This window comes from Adelges cooleyi, unplaced genomic scaffold (genome assembly GCF_023614345.1).
Source record: "Adelges cooleyi isolate 19-005CV unplaced genomic scaffold, UGA_ACOO_1.1 ACOO_flye_CR_arks_rails_tigmint_CR_PRNA_108, whole genome shotgun sequence".
NCBI lineage: Eukaryota > Metazoa > Arthropoda > Insecta > Hemiptera > Adelgidae > Adelges > Adelges cooleyi.
The window spans coordinates 12,234,182-12,255,015 of record NW_026095761.1 but is presented as its reverse complement, the minus strand read 5'-3'; the positions used below and the strand labels follow the sequence as shown (position 1 = coordinate 12,255,015).

Below are 20,834 nucleotides of genomic sequence, written 5' to 3'. Positions count from 1 at the left end.
ATCTACATTATGAACAGCGGAAAAAGTTTCCCATTAAAAGTATGCAAATTTTCACGGTGAACGGAACGATATATAATATATTATAATTTTATATTATCAAGCTTATCTTTGATGATAAAACATTGCCTGTACACTACTTTATAAGTAGAAACTATAACAATAATATTGCATTGAATAATAATTAAAAAAACAAACAAAAGGTAATAATAATTATAATGAAGTATAAAGAACAAAAACAACAATTATTCAGTGACTTATATTGTTTTTTTGTTATTCAATTTCGGTGTAAAATTGAGAAAACTGTGTTTGGAGTTCTCCGTAAGACTATTATTTATTAATTATGTTTTTCGTGTCAATATATTTTAAAAATTGAGTAATAGTTATGCTATTGTAATAGAATAAGTACAAACAAAAATGATACTCATCAGCTGTCAATATTCAACAGGTACTCTTTGTTATAGGAACATAATATGATTGATGATTCAAAAGTATGTTTAAACGCGTTTTATTTGTTACAAATTTAAAAAATAAATTTAAACCTCGCGTGTTGACTAAAATTCAATTTTTTAATATGCAACAGTGAAGATTCCTCCAATAAGGCGCACCTAGCTAAATAACAATAATTATTACTATGTTACCATAAGCATAAGTCCATAGAAAATTACTATCTATTGTTTTATTATATATTTTTTTTTAATATATTATTCAATTCGATATAATAGATAATAATATAACATAATAGATAAACAATTTTGTTTATATAATTTTACAATATAATAAAATTACTAGTTGTTTACTTTTTACATTTTTTTTTCCAACCTCTTTAACTTTTAAAACTTAAAAGGCAACGTTTTGGATTAAGAATAATTTACTGAAAACTTTGACTGGTCGATAACTAGTTTTAGATATTTAGGTACTTTTAACAGGCTGACTGCCATGTGGGGTTTATTTGACCTTACAGTAACTTTTAAGAATTAAATAATTACTATAGAAATAAATTTAATGATGTAGGGTTTGAAACAGAGCAAAAATATCAAGTCTTATATATTTTTAACCGTGGCAGTCGACCTTTTAAAGTTAAAAGTTTAAAACTTAAGACGGGAAGAGGTTTAGAATGTAGTATTCTATATCTATACCACACTCACCCCAAACTTAAATAACTTTAACAGTAATTATCCAAAACTGGTAATCGACTAGCCAAAGTTTTCATTAAATTACTCTTAATCCAAAAAGTTAGGTATCGTATGCGTTGCCTTTTAAGTTTTAAATGTTGTCTAATATTGTTGAATAAAATGTCTCCAAAAAGAAAACCTATACAATTGTAATTGTTTTGCAGAGAAAACCAGTGTCTTGCCTTAAATTAATCGCTCTGTATATTTTATATAATAGGTACGCATGTTATGAGGCTTGTATTTTGTTTTTATTTAATTTTTATCATTGCCGATTGTCCGGGTGAGGTGTTTATGTTATTTAACATTTTTGTTTTGCTAGTTGTTATCATACAATGTGTCTTCGAGAAAGTCGGCAAGGAAACATTGAGCGGTGAATAAAAAAATGGGTTACCCGACGCGTATGCACGACTGATCGTCCTCTTTGGAAAACCAGTACTGTTCACAGAGTTTATATTGCAATTACAAGAACAATGGAATCAATTGGCCAGAAAAATATTGCACCGCCAACTATCTATAATCTCTTTCTCGGTCTTCTCTTGACTGCACACATAATAATATTTCATTTACCTACTGCAGCGCCGCCATGAAATTTGCGGTCTCACTGGTTATTGTGCAAACCAAAATAAAAACCAATACCAAATGTCTGTTCAAGTTGCGGTAAACGTAATGCGCATTGCAGTTGAAACTTGTGGGAAACACACATAAAGAAGTTTAACATCTTGGGTACATGTTGCGTCTGACTATGTACAATGTCAGAATCGGGCAAACTTTAATTAAGATAATAAATAATAGATAGTAATTGACCAATAACATATTTAAAGCATAATAATGTAAAAATTTTAAAATTTTAAAACTAATATATATTGATGTCACCATTTTTAAATAATATTTTGAGACCATCAGTTTGTGTATGCAATTGAACCAATAATAGGCTTTTTTTAAGAAATACTGTCAACGCGATAAGGCTGTCATTAGGTTAAATAGGAGGTGTTGAATCTTAAGATGATATTTGATTGATTTTTAAATTAAGAATACTTTGTTGAAAATGTTGACAGCCAATATTGAATAATTACTTTTAAAGTCATTTGAGTTCAAGGTCTAAGGCGGAAGGTGGAGTGCTGTAGAATAATCCAAACTGTTCTTAATTTAAAAAGTTAATAAAGATTTAAAGATGTTGATATCAGAGTTTCATAAGCTGTCAGCGCTGTGGAAAATACTATATTAAAAGTAAAAATTTAGTTATAATATTGTAAAATAACATAAGTAAGATGTTTTCAAAAATAAACACTACAAAATTGCAACTATGATTTTAAGAGAAAATTAGTGTTTTATAAGTCTTAAAGAATCTCAATGTATTGACAGCAGAAAGCTTTTTGTGCGTTTTACGGATTTCAAAATTATTTAATTATCTAAAATACCTGACATTTTCGATATACGGGAGGCAGACGATGCCATTTAAGTACCCGTCCCAAGTTAGGCTGGTAAAAACAAACGCGAAAAAGACAATGATATTATCATCTTCTTATTTGTTTGCTATAGAAACAAATTAAACGAGCGGACGTCACGGACGGGGAAAATTGTACGCCAAAAACCGAAACAATAATAATTAAGTATAAATTGTATTTTTCAATTGTGCATTGTGTGTGCAATTCTCAGCCTTGGAAAACTTTGCAAAAACCCATAATGAATGCAGTAGGTAATGACGGAAATGACGAAACCGCCAATGAAATATAATAATAGTAGTTAACTATTTAAAAAAAACAAAAACTCTTCGACAGCACACAGTCTAAGTTACCTTTTTTTGAAAAACCAACAAGAACAACACTGTCTATCTGAATTTTCGTGAAAACGTTCTACCGAGAAAGTGAAAAACTGTTTTTTTTTTGTTGAGAAAATCCTTTTTAATGAAGGATAAGAAAGTTTTATAAAAAAAAAACTACCAATAAAGTCCTCTCAATACAATCCTAATAAATATGCAAAACGACTTTGTCTCTATATAAAATGTTTACATAATTTTTTGTTATAACTGAAGTGATGGGAACTAAAAAAATTGTTTATATATTATTTATCAATCATCATTTTTTTACATTTACTTATTTTGTAACTTCTTCAAAGGGAAACGGAAAGAGGCTTTTAAAGATAATTTTTCTTTAGTTATGGCAAAAGTTTGATAAGAGATTTGTTTTGTAGGAGTCACTTTCTGACTTATATTTAGGAAAAATTTCAATATTTTTTTTTAATGGAAAGCTTATTACTTTTTCTAAGTGAGCTAAATAGTCCATTTTTGTATTTTGATACTAGAAAATGAGTTAGATATATTTGGGTAAAAAAAACTATAAAAATCATCTACCATATTACTTTGCATTTAATCATATTATATATTTTTTTATTTTGCTCGCTATGAAATTTTTTAAAAACTACTTGTATAGTTTTGATTTCCACCACTTCAACTACTTATGTATGACAATTAGATATGGGCAAAAAATCTAGACTTCAAAATCGACTGGATTTTTTTCCCCATACTCTTTGTGTACTTTTTTATCTTGAACAACCGGTTTCACAGCGACGACCTAGGGATGATCCGGTGAAAGTACAATAGATTATCTGTGTACGTCGATCAGGTTGTCAAACGATGCGCCAAATTGGTATATACGAGTATATATTACATAAAAAAAAGTAATACAGATCAGGAAAAAAAAACAACCCATAAACAACAGGATTAGCTAAATGAGAACTTTCTTTTGTCGCACATAAACGCATGTAGCGGTTGCAGTAGGTCTAAACAGTAATCTAATTAATCTAAATGCACAAGATGAACCAAGAAAAATAAATAAAACATTTTGCAGTAGTTTTTCTTTTGCAAAGTAGGGCAACTGTAGATGCGACCCGCGTCGCCACGAGCATAATAATATTATTGTAGTTTACCGTCTATGCTGCTACACTTGATATTGAGCCTTTGCACAAAACTAGCATAGAGATTATTATTGAGATTCATTACGTCTTGCATTATTGAATCAAATACCAGAAATGAACATAAATGACACCGTTTGAGATTGTAGATCTTCTTCTGATATTTGCAAAAAAAAACCCAATTTTGGTAGGCGATAAGATATTGTAGGTTTATTGAATTTGTTATTATGTTAAAAATATTTGTATATTCTGGATTTGTACTTATCAACTCGAAATAATTTGACATTATTTATAAAATATGATAAATAGCTATTTTCAGTGTTGCTGAATGCCGATGTTTATCTAAATCCGGTCGACACTACTTTATGTAAAGTTTAAAAGTTGTTTAAAATGTACAAAGAAAATGTCGTCTCTCTTTAGCAATTTAGTATTGCGTGAGAATTGTATTTTTATAAATACAATATTTATAAAAATAAATAAATAATGAAGATTTTTACCCTATTTTTAGGGTAATTACCCTATTTTTTTTTCGGAAACACTTCATACTCGCGTTGAACAAAGCGTATTAAATTAATAACTAGTACACTTATTTTGTTGTGAGAAAAATTAAAATCTCATCTATGTTTAATTGTTGTTATTCTTACAATGACCTTCAGAATAAATTTGTTCGATAAAATATATTTTGTGCACACAGGCCAGAGTGTTCTGTATCTAAATTCAAGAAGGTATTGTTAAATCCTGACGGGACACCCTGTATCGAGAAGAGCGACACGAGCGTCGAAAAACATGTTGTTGTACATTCGTTTCTTGCCACAACCCATAAAATAGTTTATTTAAACTAGTGCTGAAAAACATTGAACAGCAGTATACTGTACTTAAACTCAATAACAACAAACAAATGTCGAAAAAAATATGTTTTTGTGCGTCCAACTGTTTTTTATTATCCGACTATTTTTTAGTTTTATACTATGTAATATATAATATATTTATCATTTTCAGTATTTTATGGTTCGTAAAACATAATATCGTTTTTATAAACGGTAAAATACTCAAAACTTTGTAGGCAGTACGGTCGTTTATAACATGAACAACTAAATAAACAAATCGCTTAACCTATTGCGTACGCGACTTGCCTACCAAGATTGTTTTAAAGTGATTTTCAGTTATTTGGGGAACTTCACTTCGCCGATACAGTTGACTTTAGTTGAGTTTTAGAAGAAGAAGGCAGACAAATGTTGCAGTCAAACTTACTGTCGCGGTTTGGTCTCACTCGTGCAATGCTAACTATAATATTATTTTGCGTACTTGCACATAATGTCGAAATGCAAATGACAGACCTTCATATGGGTATTTTGGAAACCCGTCAACATCTTAAGTTGGGTATGAAACAACAAGTCCAGTCGGGACAAAGCTTTCAACAAAGTAATCCCGAACATTATCAACGACTCCAATGCAGCTATGCTTTGTCTGCGTTACATCACTTGCAGCTAACCGAACCATTACTGTACGATTCCAAAAATAAATTTCAATATCCTTCTGACTACGACTCAATGTTGTTCGATGCCGAAGCCCTTTCAATGTTAGCAACCGTTCATAGTGCGCCCTTGTGTCCGGTATTGTGTAAACGCTTGAGGGAAATGCCATTGGTGTTGTGGTTTTACACGGATAGAGTGCACAGATTATTGGCTGCACGCCCTAAATGTATGGACCGTGTACTACAGTGTATGGAGAATTCGCTAGACACTCATTTCATGTTCGGAGCCCATCAGGCCGTCAAGGATTATCTACGGTGGTTTGTGCTATCTTATAAGGGAAGATTCGACGACGTGCCAAAAAGATTAAATGACATAAACCAAGTGCAAAGCCTAAGTAAAAAATACCGGTTCAAAGACATGTCGGAAAACAAAAAGTTGCTGAGTTTTCAAATGGCGTTCAACAAAGAGCGTGGAGTTTCGACCGACGGTAAGGAACGTATATCTTGTGAATCTTTAACTCATTTCGACAAGTTAGATAAAATCGGAAATGTCGTTGCCGAATATTTTGGCGAAACGTATTGGAACATTGTAAAAAACAAATTGACCGAAATGTACGGTACCGCGATGAAACTGGACGTGACGATATACTATCAGATTACACACCTGTGGCATGTTAAAAACGGCATAATGAGAATACTTAAGCTGATATTGATAACATTTATCGAGTTATATTTAAAAGCCAGTCAGTATGAACGTGATAGCGATAAAATCTTTGAACAGGACAAAGACTTGTCTTCACTCTTAAAGAAATACTGCGAGTGTGTCGGTAGTCCACCAGATACCTTTGTATTAGTATTCGAAGACCGTTATCGGTTTGATAATTACTACAATAGGGTCACGAATGCTATTGAAGATGTAAGACGGCCATACATTGATAATGATCTATACATTTCTGCTTACTATAACATACTGATCGACAATACCAACATGACATTATCGAATGAAACAAAAGACTGGAAAAACATAAAAGCTTTTGTCGAAAAAATCGTACTAATATTTTCCGACGTCCACGTGAATGTCCATTCATTTGATTTTCACCTTATGTTGCAATCACTTCAAAATTTGTATAGATCTGAACAATGAACATATATCCATAACACCAAAAATAGTGTAATTATATTTTGTTACGTTCATCGTTTATAACCGATTTAACATTATAACTTTTCCCATTGAGTCGTAACTAGTTTGCGACATTTTTTCAAAAACCAATAATTGTACCTAATTATAAGATAACAGTTTAAAGCATTATTTACTCAGTTCGAAATTAATAAAGTTTATGTAGATTGCATTTCAAAATTATTTGTATGTGTGTTATTGTATTGTTAGTTCATCAGAGCTTTCAAGGTAGAATAAACTATTCTACCTTGTTGTTTCCTGTTAATATGTGTTTTCCTATTCATGAATTAAGATTTCAAATTTACAGTGTAACATAGAAAAACATTAATTATTGTTTATACCGTTTACTAAATATACCTGCTATTAGGTCTTGACTTCATGTGGACCTGAAATGCAATGGAACACAATAATTATGTGTTTGATATTTTTATTGACAACAAAACCGATTCCTCTATCATGATTCTGAATTTTATTTTTCTACCAAAATCCAAGGTACATGTGTACCGATTAGTTAGTAATCTGTGTCGACTGGCAAACTTAAATTGAAATTTAAACTTATAACTAGAGCAAAATAACCGTTCACGTAGATTATACATTATTTAGCAAGTGTTATCCAGACACTATGTTAAAATAGATTTATCCAAGTATGACGCAAAAGACAATGTTTTTTTGTAATACAACAAAATGATACATGTTTCTGAAAAATGAACTGTTCTATGAGAGGAAACCATGCCAAAAAAAACCAGCTGATACTCTACCTCAAAGGTGGTTTGGAAAAGAGTATATTTTATTATTGCACAAAAAATACAGCAAACATACAAGAACTCTGTAACTCTGTGAGTGAGTCGGTCAGACTTACCAGACGGGCATCCCCTAATCGTATGATGGATAATTATACAGATTGATACACGGAGAGGCCGTGGTTTGCTTGGTGTAACAATTGTTGCTTGCCTATACTTTGCTCCTGTAATGGAGTAGTATATATTTGTTATATTTTTTTGTTGCTAGAAGCAAATGAAAACATTTTACAAAAGTTAGCTACCAGTGATACTTATAACTTATTAACTAATTTCTATTCCGAGGTATTTTTGGAAATATATTAAAGAATAACGACCTATTCTCTACGGCCAATCAATTTAAATTATTTTTTACTTTAATTTATGATTTAATTACATTAGAAAACAAAAACTGTATAATTTAGTTAAACAGAATTCATATTAATGAATATCCTCTTACCCTTAGTGACGTATTAGAGGGATTAACAAAATTAGAACTTGACTTTGTCCGAGACCTGATTTCCTACTACTTATTCATTTTAAGTTATATTAATTTTTGCCTTAGCTTATTAAGTATATTATGTATGATATAGTTCCCACAGTGTGTTCCGCATAACACATTTTATGTCTCTGAGTAATGTGTAAAATTGATTACCTAGTTATTTTACATATTTAGTAAATGATTGAAATCATAATTAACATTAAATAAATATTACAACATAATTCGTATGCCGATAGTGCTTTAAATGGTCAAAAGTAAAAAAATCAACTACTCCATCACAAAAACCGAAAAATCAATGGACCGGGTTTCAATTGAAAACTTTGATTTACTATAACAGTCGAATCAATTTGACATATTTTTAAAACATAAATTAAGCACGCCTCTATCTTCACATGCCACCAATCCCAAATTTTGACATCCCACCGCCCCCTGGGAAAGGTTAGACAATTTTTAATTTTTTAGGCGCATTTTAATAACAACTTTATTGCAACAATACAATACAAAATATACATAGTTTTAACAATTAGAAATTTAGTCTAAGGATAGGTCTAACATATCATTATAATAACTGTAAAAAAATCAGTCTGTACAATAATATCTGTAGCAAAATTATATTATTATAATAAAAACCCCCAAAATGTGTTTCAAGACTTGAAATTTAGTATATGACCTGATTTTCATACTTGTTTATCGGTGTTGTTCAGTTGTTTTTTTACTGTATACCTCACAGCAGTGTACATACCTACATTTGGTATACTAGATGCACAACAACATATTTTTTCGATTATGATTACGCTTTTATCGATACGGGGTACTCCATCAATATATTTTAATAGCTGAAGTATCATATTCTCGTAATTTTATTTTAAGTAGATAGTTTCTCATGTATATGGCGCAGAAGCCATAATCCAGAGGCCATTTTCAGAGTTCAACAGGGTCATAATATGTAAGGGTCAATTCACTAAAATGTCATATTCCAAAATAGTAATCTATTCACAATTATTAAATACCTTAATTAGGACTAAATAGTAAAAAATTTAATAAATAATAAAAAAACTTTAAAACCATGCTTTTCTAAAAAATAGTAAAAAAAGTGAATTAAAAATTAATTTTACTGCAAGAACAATTTACCATTGAATTGTAGCACATTTTATTTAAAATGTCAATTACTTTGAAAACAACCGAAAATTAACCACAATTTTAAATAATGTTAAACATCTTTAATTTTTGACTAAAAATAAAAACGTGGGCCCTATTCAACAAAGTCCAAATTCATTTAGTTAAATATTATGAAATGTATAATATGTCACACACTAATATTGAACCGAATTTAAATTACAGAAAAACTTACAATAGGTATAAAACATTATCTGAAATTTTATCTGATACATTTATTTTATAATTTTTAAATCACTTTTTTACTATTTTTTAGAAAAGCATGTTTTTAATAAAGTTTTTAATGTATTAATTTATTTTACTGTATACAACTCTACAGTGTACTTAGATTTGGAAGTTCAGTTGCAAGACTATGAACTATATATAGTGACAATGACCGTCATAAATTTGTTCAATATAAATATATATTTGTGTGCACACAGAGGCCAGAGTGTTCTGAATGCTAGAAATTCAAGAAGGTATTGTTAAATCCTGACGGGACACCCTGTATCGAGAAGAGCGACACGAGCGTCGAAAAACATGTTGTTGTACATTCGTTTCTTGCCATAATCCGTAAAATAATTTATTTAAACTAGTGCTGAAAAACATTGAACAGCAGTATACTGTACTCTAACTCAATAACAACAAACAAATGTCGAAAAAAATATGTTTTTGTGCGTTCAACTGTTTTTTATTATCGGACTATTGTTTAGTTTTATACAATAAACTATATAATATATTTATTATTTTCAGTATTATAATATGGTTCATAAAAATTAATAATACCATTAAATAGTATTTTATTAAACGTTAAAACACCAGGTACGCAGTACAGTTGTTTATAACATGAACAACTAAATAAACAAATCGCTTAACCTATTGCGTACGCGACTTGCCTACCAAGATTGTTTTAAAGTGATTTTCAGTTATTTGGGGAACTTCACTTCGCCGATACAGTTGACTTTAGTTGAGTTCTAGAAGAAGAGCGCAGAAAAATGTTGCAGTCAAACTTACCGTCGTGGAGTGGTCTCACTCGCGCAATGCTAACTATAATATTATTTTGTACACTTGTACATAATCTCGAAATGCCAACGACCGACCTCCATATGGGTATTTTGGAAACCCGTCAACATCTTAAGTTGGGTATGAAACATGAAGTCCAGTCGGTAATTAGTTCAGAAAAACGACTCCAATGCAGCTATGCTTTGTCTGCGTTACAACACTTGCAGCTAACCGAACCATTACTGTACGGGTCCAACAATGAACTTCAGCATACTTCTGTGTACGACTACATATTGTTCGATGCCGAAGCCCTTTCAATGTTAGCAACCGTTCATAGTGCGTCCTCGTGTCCGGTACTGTGTAAACTCTTGAGGGAAATGCCATTGGTGTTGTGGTTTTACACGGAAAGAGTGCACAGGCTGTTGGACGCACGCTCTGAAGGTAACGCCGATTCGCTAGATACTCATTTCATGTTCAGAGCCCATCAGGCCGTTAAGGAGTACCTACGGTGGTTTGTGAAATCTAATATGGGTGAATTTAACGACGTGCCAGCAAAATTAAACAACATAAACAAAGTGCAAATCCTAAGGGAAGCAGACCGGCTTGTGTTGGTGTCGGCAAACAAACAGTTGCTGAGTTTTCAAATGGCTTTCAACAAAGAGCGTGGAGTTTCGACCCACGGTAAGGAACGTATATCTTGTGAATCTTTAACTCATTTCGACAAGTTAGATAAAATCGAAATGTCGTTGCCGAATATTTTGGCGAAACGTATTGGAACATTGTAAAAAAAAATTTGACTGGCATGTACGGTACCGCGATGGCACTGGACGCGACGATAAGCTCACAGATTACACACCTGTGGCATGTTAAAAACGGCATAAAGAAAATACTCAGACTGATATTGGTAACGTTTATCGAGAAGTATTTCGAAGTCAATCTGAACGTGTCCACGGTTGAGCAGGACAAATACATGGTTTCAGTCTTAAAGAAATTCTGCCAGTGTGTCGATAGTCAAACGACAGACATCTTTGTAAAAATATTCGAAGACCGTTCGCAGAATAGAAATGTCTACATGGCGGTCAAGGAGGCTATAGAGGATGTAAGACGGCTGTACATTACTGATGATCCATACATTACTGCTTACTATCGGCTACTGATCGACGGTACCCGTATGACGGCAACCCGTACGACAATAGCGAATAAAACAAAAAACTGGAAATACATAAACGCTTTTGTCGAAAAAATCTCAACAATATTTTCCGACGTCCACGTGAGTGTCCATTCATTCGATTTTCCTGTTTTGACGCATTCGCGTAAAACTTTGGAAATATATGAACATAACACAAAAATAGTGTAACTCGTTTTAATTATATTTTGTTACGTTCATAGCTATTTACAAACGATTTTAAGATTATAACTTTTCCCATGGTGTCGTAACTCTAGTTTGCCATTTTTACTAAAAAACAATACTTGTACTTAATTATAAGATAACAGTTTAAAGCATTAGTATTTACTCAATTCGAAATTAATAAAGTTTATGTCGATTGCATTTCAAAAGTGTGTTATTGTATTGTTGGTTCGTCAGAACTTTCAAGGTATGATAAACTACCTTCTACCTTGTTGTTTTCTGTTAATATATGTGCTCCTATTCACGAGTTAAGATTTCAAATTTACAGTGTGTAATATAAATAAACATCAATGATTGTTTATACCGTTTACATATTATATCTGCCATTAGGTATTGACTTTATGCGGATCTGAATTGCAGTGGATCAAAATAATTATGTGTTTGATATTATTATTGTCAACAAAACCGATTCCTCTATTATATTTCTGAATTTAATTTTCTACCAAAATCCAAGATACACGTGTTATTTTTTTATCTTTTATGAAAACTTATAACTAAATCAATAATAACCGATCACGTAGAATTATTTAGCAAGTGTTATTCAGAATGTTTAAATAGGTTTATCCCAGTATGACGCAAAAGGCAATGTTTTTTTATGATACAACAAAATGATACATGTTTCTGAAAAATAAAACACTTATGTAAATTAAGCCATAGTTTCATATGTTTACAATTCTGATTCATTTTTCCTAATTTAAACATTTTACTAACAATTTATGTACACAATTATTGCTCAAAACTGTATTTTTTTAATGTGTTTTTTTATTTAGTTATTGTGTTGTTTTTTAGCATCGTAAAACCCCTATTTATAAATGATTAGAAACGTGGTAAACAATAATTACAAAACGCACATGAAGGAACTCGATGAGATAAAAAACATACACTCCTCATATCATCCTTGTTTTTTTTTTAAATAAACATTGAAAAACTGCACTTGAAATAAATGTTAGAAGACTAATTTAATAATTTTTACTTATGCGGGGCCCCGTAAGTTGCCTTTAATTTCTTTATTAAATTACTGTATTGAATACATTTGGAAAATTAGGGTCCAAAGTAAAGAGATCATACACAAACCGATTACATGTAACAGATAAATGAAAATTGATAAAACAGATTAAGTTGTCAGTCGTCAGAGCTGTCAGGCTGTCAGTTTTATCATTGTAATATTGATTTGAGAACTGTAAATGGATTATCAAATATTCAGTTTTTAAATTGTTCAACGCGGAATGTTTGTGTGAAATTAGTCTTAAAGTTTTTTTGAGTGTTCGATAGTCTAAATTTTGAAACTTTGACATGCCAACGCTATAACTACGCAGAGGATAATCCAAAGGCTAATTTGTTAAAAAAAAATGTACAATTAAAAAAAAAACCAACAACGATGCAAAATGTACAACAACAGTATATACAACCGTGTCTCGACGGTCATAATAATTATTAATTTTGTGACAATCGCCGTTAAAAAATAGGAACTAATTAGAAACGTTTAAAAACAAACAGCCAATGTCAAGTATAATATTTTTGTTTTTGTATATTCTAGTACTTGTACAATTTTCGTATTAAATTATAGACAGGTGCCCAATGTTGTTCCTTGATTAGGTCTTGTTAAAAATAATCAAAATAGGTTGGACAACCGTTTCATGTAAAGTAAATTGTCTGCACAGCTATCATTAATATATTATAATTATTAGACCCATTTAATCACTTATTCATATCTTCCAAATACAACACACGTTTGAAATTAAAACTCTGTATTTCAACATAATGTTTTATGGCTGGAAATCAGTTTAAAATTAGCTTTACAATTTCAAATAAGATCAAAATCTGTCTCATTCAATCATTATCATTATGCTTTTATTGGTGACATTTATCAATTGACAACGACATGATTGGTGAGCAATTAGATATAATAAAAAAAAAAACAGGACATAAGTAATTATTACTTTGTAAAAACATTTTTTTTTAATTTGGTTAAATCCTAATATGCCCATAGGTTTAACTCCAGTAAGTCAAAATGGTTTTTTTTTAAATCGCCTACAAAGCCCTATGCTAATTGTAAAACCCCAATCAGAGTTGTCTATTTTTCTATGGTGTTTAAGAAAAACTAAAAATCCTACACCCCAGTTCTGCGATCGATTTTCAATTCAACAATAAACACACGAAAATTGAATAAGGATCTCTTGTTGAAGTTAACTTTGGAATAATATTTAAAATTTCCATCTTTACTTTAACCGGTCCGGTAATAATACATTTAATAAAAGGTCCAGTGTACTTACGGAATGTTGGCCGGACCGTTCGACATGTCGGATAGACTTGTACACGACCGTTTCGCCTCGTGACAACTTGACTGAATCACTTCATCGGGGACTTTTAACCGGCTTATGGGCTTTACATAACTTGTCGTTTGAGTTTTTTCACAGCACTGACAACGTGCATAGGTTATGCCCTTTGAATGCAAACGGCGGCAGCGGCCACGAGACGCATGTGCAAGGAGACGCGGTCGGGGTTGCTATGGCAATGGCAAGCCCTCGGTGTAGGAGCAAAGCCCAGAGGGTTTCCAAAGCGCTTAAAGTTTACATGGCCGGCGATAGTAACGCTATATTAGTCACGCGAAACGACTAATATTATTACTAATCGTGTTATTTATGAAATGCCTGAACGTTGACCACGCAATGTCCGCGATTTTAACGATTTTTATAAAACAAAAAAAAAACAAAAAAAAAACGAAATAAAACCATTTTTTTCATTGTGAATTTGGTTTATGCCTTGGGGGTTGATTTAAAATGCGCATAACGCTTTTTTAGTGAGATATCTACATCCTTTTTTATAGTTTTATCCATTTATTTACATTTATATGACAAAAATCTTACCATTGCAAAACGTTGCTTTGTATTTTATTCATATTTTGGTCTATTCTTTTGTCAATTTGTTTACTCATTTGATCTATTTGTTTACTCGAATAATTGTTATGTTCACTCTATTTGTTTGCTTGTCTAATCGTTTTGTTAGCTTAATTTACTCGATTTGGTTACTCATTTTAACGTATGGTTTACTCGACTTATTCAATAAAGTTATCTACTCGTTTACTCATTTTATCGACTAGCCTACTCGATATGTTTACTCGTTCATTTGATATGTTTATTATTTTACTCGTTTACTCGTTTTGTTCCTCAACAAAGAGATGCATTTCAACCGTGTGAAAGTGTTCTGTTAAGTGGGCGAATACTACAACCGAATAAAATAGTATTATAGAATCTAAACTGAATGTACTCAATGTATCAATATTCAATTGAAAAATCAACAAAATACATTTGACAGTATTTTCTAGAATATGCAACCGACAAAAAAAACAAAATCAAAAAACAAATTTGTTTTTTAAAGTTTTTGTTTGCAATCGACGCGACAGTCATATTTATTTGAGCACGAATGCTTTATAAAACAAATATTTCTCATACTGTAAAACTAATGTTATTGATAAACTTAATTCAGGTAACATATTTTAAAGTTGTTTCTAAAATATTTTATTCGCAAACGTCACCAACGACTGCAAAATTGTAACGTTTTTCCATATATTTTTCAAACAACAACTTGTTACTTGGAATTATAAAACAGTATAAATATGTATTGTTTTTTTTTTTTTAATAACTGAATTTATTTATTAAATATATTATACTTAACAAGTATCAAAAGTTCTACGGTATGTCTATATAAAAATCACAATCGTTATTAGTAATACTGTACATAATTTGTACCAATGAGTTATTTTTGGGAAACCCTGGTTTGGCATCACTATGGTATGCTTGTAAGGGTATTTCAGAATCTCCCAAATGACTTTATCCCCTTCGCTACTGAAATTCCCTTACATAACTTGCCCGACCCGACGAATGAAACTCCCCTTCACAAGTAGGGTTGTATTGTTTTTTTTAAAAGATTTTTTTACATCACGCGTGCCAACTACAATACACAATGGCATGGTTATATATGACCAAGTCAATATCTTAAAAGATATATGACTTTTTTTGAAAATGTTTTATATTATACTTTCAAAATTATAAGTTAGTCCAAATTTGATATATTTTTCAACATTATAAACGCATATGTGTTATGACGCGTTAAAACTATATAAACTTAAGATTTTTTAACGGTAACGTATTTATTAGCTTAACATTTTCAGTTAAGACAAATTTGCTGAAAATTTCTACTGGCCGATAATTTGTTTTGAGTTATAACTTTTAATAGCTTTAAAAGTATTTATCCAAAACGGGTTACAGACCAACCAAAATGTTCAGCAAATTAATCTTAATCTAAAAAGTTACCGTATAAGTTTCAAAAGTTGATACAGCTCTGGAACATCATAAATACATATAACTATATAAGTATTAGTAAAAATGCAAGTAAATATTTATTAATTTTATAATAACGTAAACACAAATGTTTTCAGAAATAAAATCTACAAAATGTATTTTATTTTACAAATGTGTCACCGAAAACCGACTATTACAAGACAACGATGAGAGTGTTAAAGTTCAAAAATGTTAATTTTCTAATAGTTTTTTTAAAGCCAGCGTCTTGAAACCAGCGTTTGTTATCTAAATCATTTAACGGCGCGGCATTGGTTAGAAAAATAAACGCCTTAAAAACGAACGGTTAGGCAAAACAACGGTCAGCATTATTATTGTAAGATCACCGACGGTTTTAAGGGGTTTTATATAGGCAATATTTTTAAAAAAATGGGTTTTAGTAAATTTCGACCATTACAATTTATTTTCCGGTCGATTTGTGTAAGCTTTAGGGTATACTTTTTTTACTGTATAATATGGAGAGAATTTTCATTTTTAAAGGCATGTTTAAGAATTTATTAAGATAACTTAACTGTTTCAGATGAGAATGTACAAATAATTATAACATAAATGATTTTACATAAATCAAAAAAATTACCATTAACCATAAACACATAAGTAAACGTTTCATAATATAATATTATATACGATACACAAACTGTTAACTAGGTTTCTTAATAAGTCTATTATAACGATTTTAGGTACCTATTAAATATCTTATTTGTTATTGGTCAGTTATAATCCATCTTGTTTGGTACGATTTTTTGAACATACAGTTGTCTTATGGCACTCATGGAATTTAGAAGTACCTATTTAATTTGTTTTAGCAGAATAATGCAGGTGTTTAGTCTGGAGCTAACGTAGTGGGCTAATTTCAAAGTCCGTTATCAGCCTTCGGTGATTTTAATAAATGTTAGACATTAAATTAAACATTCATGGATTAATAATTGAGTTCAATGTTGATACAGATCGATAGTAAAAAAAACTTGTGTTCCGATAAATATAACGTTATACCTGCGATAATTAATCAGCTTGATTGTTATCATTCAATCTTTCGTTGTAGTGTAATGTTTTATATCATTAAAACAATTCTCATACCTCAATTCTCGGCCAAAATACGGGGATTTGTGCGGGCAACTGCAAAAGAAATTTTATTCCACCCGACTGTACCGAAAGTAAGTCTTGTACTTGCTGCCAATAGAGGTAGGAGTATATATTAAATAATGGACAATTGTTTTTTACAGAGTATCCGTGGCTAATAAAACCACCACAGCTGGTATCATCTGATTATCGGTCTGTTAAATTAAATACAAGTTTTGCAAGCGACAATATAGGCGGCAGTAAAAAACGCATGGTTTCGTCGTACCAAATAGTCTACAAGGTAATAAAGTACTTGGCTATATGTAAAATAAAATTTAAAACCCAACAAATTGCAAATATGAAGTGAGGTTTATAATGAAAAACTTCTAGTAAAATTACTTAAATTTTTTTTTCTTCAATACAAGCAATCAACAAATAACGTTTGGTCGGGATTCAAGTACACCGAGTTCAAAGAAGTCGGACAGTCTGCTTTCTCAGTGCGCCGAATAGGCAGTTTATTGTTGGGAACAAAGTACACTTTTGGAGTGGTTGTTATGACGGAAGACGGTAATATTAACGTCGAGGATATAAGCATGATCGACTACACAACTCCACAATGTCAAGGTTAGGTTATTCCTTTTATTTCTCAAATAATATGCGGTAATTATTTAGTGAAAGGTCGTGTAGATGTTTACACAGCGAGTAACCTAGACTGTTTTACCGTTGTCAATATAAGCTATATGTCATAAGAAAACCACACGTACAACCGAATATGATATGGAATCATAATATTATGTATTTATTTCGTTTTAGTTCCCATTACCGTGGACTATGGAATAAAACTTTCAAAAGGTGCCGATTGTATCAATGTCACTTGGATAAAAGTAATGTTTATTTAGTGTTAGTTTCAATAAGACTTTTGTTTAGTGGGTGTAGTAAATATTACTTAACGGTGTATGTGAAAAATATAACTAATTAAGACCCAGAAACAAACAATGTGTGTGTGTGTGTGTTAATACTTAATACCAATTACAGCCTAATACCAACAAAACTTATGAATGCGAAATCAACGAATATATGGTGAAATTATTAATGTACGACAACGAATCCGAAGTGGTGTATACAAAAAACTTTGAATACTTGTTTAACTACCTAATGCCGGCGCATACATACGCTGTTCAAGTGACGGCAATGACAATCCAAGGACCAGCTCAACCGTCAAACCTAATCTATGAAACATTAAACGTGCATGGTCGGTATGATTGCAGTATACTTGAATGCAAAATATTGCATATATTCTTAATGTGATATTTATTTGCAGGGTATATCCATATCCGAAACCTGGCTGCTAAATTACTCGATACCGACACGATTGTACATTTGACATGGGAATTAAACGATGCCTACAGAAACGCTTCCATAAGTTACTCATTCAATTATAAAGTAGGCCTTTTAAACGACAATATTTCAATATTTTCTTATGCGGCACGCCTTCGAGTATTGTACTGGAATAATTAATTTACAGATCAATAGATATTATAGTTGTTCTCTCGATACGATAAATAGCAATTGGACCACAGTAGTCATAAGCAATAAAACGGAATAAACTATATTGGACTTAATACCGTATACCCAGTACATTATACAAGTGCATCCGATTACTGAAGGTTACACTTACGGCGATGACGAAAATGTAATCTTCGTGAAAACCGCATCTTCGAGTAAGTAATATTATTTTTGAACATACAAGAACTTTATTAAAAAAATATATCTATTTGATAAATATAAATAAACTAATGTCTATCCTAATTCTTGTCTTATTTTTTATTTTTAAAAATACAGCACCGAATTTAGCACCCACTCTTCACACCAGCCATTCCATATATGTTACTAATGAAACAGCATTGATTCAATGGTATGTGGACAATGAAAACTGTGATAAATTAAACGGATTTCCAACAGGTTTCCATTTAATATTGAAGGTATTATAGTTTTTTTTAACTGGATTCGCAAATTAAAATTGTTATACTTGAGGTCTGAAAAATAAATAAATGGTAGATGCAGTGTGTATATGCCATTGAACCAAAAAGAATAAATCAATTATAGTAGTGTATAATAAATTTGTTTTTGTATCTTTTTTTAAATTGTTTTTTATACTTCTTAGTGTTAAGTAGGTGCTACAATGTTTTAAAAATTTCCCTTATTCTACAATTTTCGTTCAACAATAAAAAAAAAAATTGCTTATACTCTTTAGAATATATTATTTTATTTTAATTTAAATACTTAGAATTTAAAGGATTCCACTGAAACAGTTCAAGAGACGAAAGATGCCTCTATTGAATTGACTAATCTGATTCCCCACACAACGTATGAACTCCAAGTGTTCATTAAAACAAATAAAGGGTTCAACGTGAACTGTATGCTTTCAGTTCCATTTAAAACCAAGCCGAAATGTATGTTTCTCCGCAGTTGAACATATTGTGTATTACCAGGTAGTAAATGTAATTCACTTGCTGGTTTTCCAGTGTTGCCGGCAGTTGAAGAACTAACCGTGTTCAAGAAAAACTACAAATCCAACGAAATCGGTATACGATGGAGGTACTCGAACGATTCCGAAGTAAACGGATTTACTATTCAAGTCAACGATATCGATCAAAACCCGAATAATATAAGACAAACGACAACAGCACCGTTTAAATGTAAAGCGTGGGCCACGTTGTACTGTTCAGCCGTCGACAACTTGACACCAAATACCGAATATACAATCAAAGTAATGATAATAATTGTACTCGGCTGATATTAGGTGGAAATTAGTGTATAAAATATGTAAGACCGTTGATAAATTATTTTTGTAGTTATGGGCAAAATCGACGGACTATCCGACCGGTGGATTACCGTCATCGCCGGTTTACTTTAATACAATCGACGGATGTATGTATATTATATTAACGGCTTCTAACACTTGAGTACTGTATATATTAAGTTTTACACACTTTTTTCCTCCTAAATCCAAATAGCTCCAAACGAGCCAGGAAATCTTAGGACAACCCGTGTCGGAGCTCAAACCGTAACGCTTCAATGGGACATCCCTTATATTTTGAACGGCGTTCTAAACTCCTTTGTAATTAATGCCGAGGAAGTATCCACTGTAGATGGCGGTTCGTGTTGTACAAGTTTACCAGTCATGGAAGTACCGGCCACTGAAGAGAACCACACTTACAGTTACTCGGTAAACCATAAAAAAATATATACATAAAATTAAACTTGCAATGATCACTAATTGTTGTCGTCTTGTAACATCTAGTTTGATGTTACTGTACCTAATCAACAGTTTTTTTTTATTTTAATGTATTATTTAAACGAAGTCGGTTAAATGTACTTACAGATCAACGACATGAAACCCGGATCAACTTACATAATACGAGTAACAGCAAAGACTTCAACGAATAATTTTGGTCAAGCCAAAAGAATAGTTGTAACGACGACTCTCCAAACCTCAGACACAGTGCCCAAATCTATTAATAAAGATATACCAACAGTAACGTCTGATTTAGATTCAACAGAAACAAACTAATCAAAAGTCAAAAACGTTTTTGAAAATCATTGTTATTAATTTATAAATTGTTAGGTAGCCCATCACATATTTTATTTACGTTCTTATAATTATACTATAAAGTTAAATATTAAAATCTATTTTACAAGACTATTTTGCATCCACAATATTGCCAATAACAATTATATTATGTTTTATAAATCGACCAAAATTTGTTGTAAATATGTAGTTTTTTAAGAGTTTAGAATTGAAACAATATTATGATACTATAAAATATAAAAGTACATA

General features: G+C 31.2%; 1 protein-coding gene across 1 annotated transcript in view; it reads right to left on the bottom strand.

Moving 5' to 3' along the window:
• LOC126842869 (uncharacterized) overlaps nt 1–13,980 on the bottom strand; it is a 37,372-nt gene extending 23,392 nt beyond the window's left edge. Inside the window, exon 1 of the mRNA XM_050580083.1 lies at nt 13,850–13,980. Within this exon, the coding sequence (XP_050436040.1) occupies nt 13,850–13,875 (26 nt within the window). The 5' untranslated portion in view covers nt 13,876–13,980. The remainder of the gene's footprint in view (nt 1–13,849) is intronic.
• Between the last annotated feature and the right edge of the window lie 6,854 nt (nt 13,981–20,834).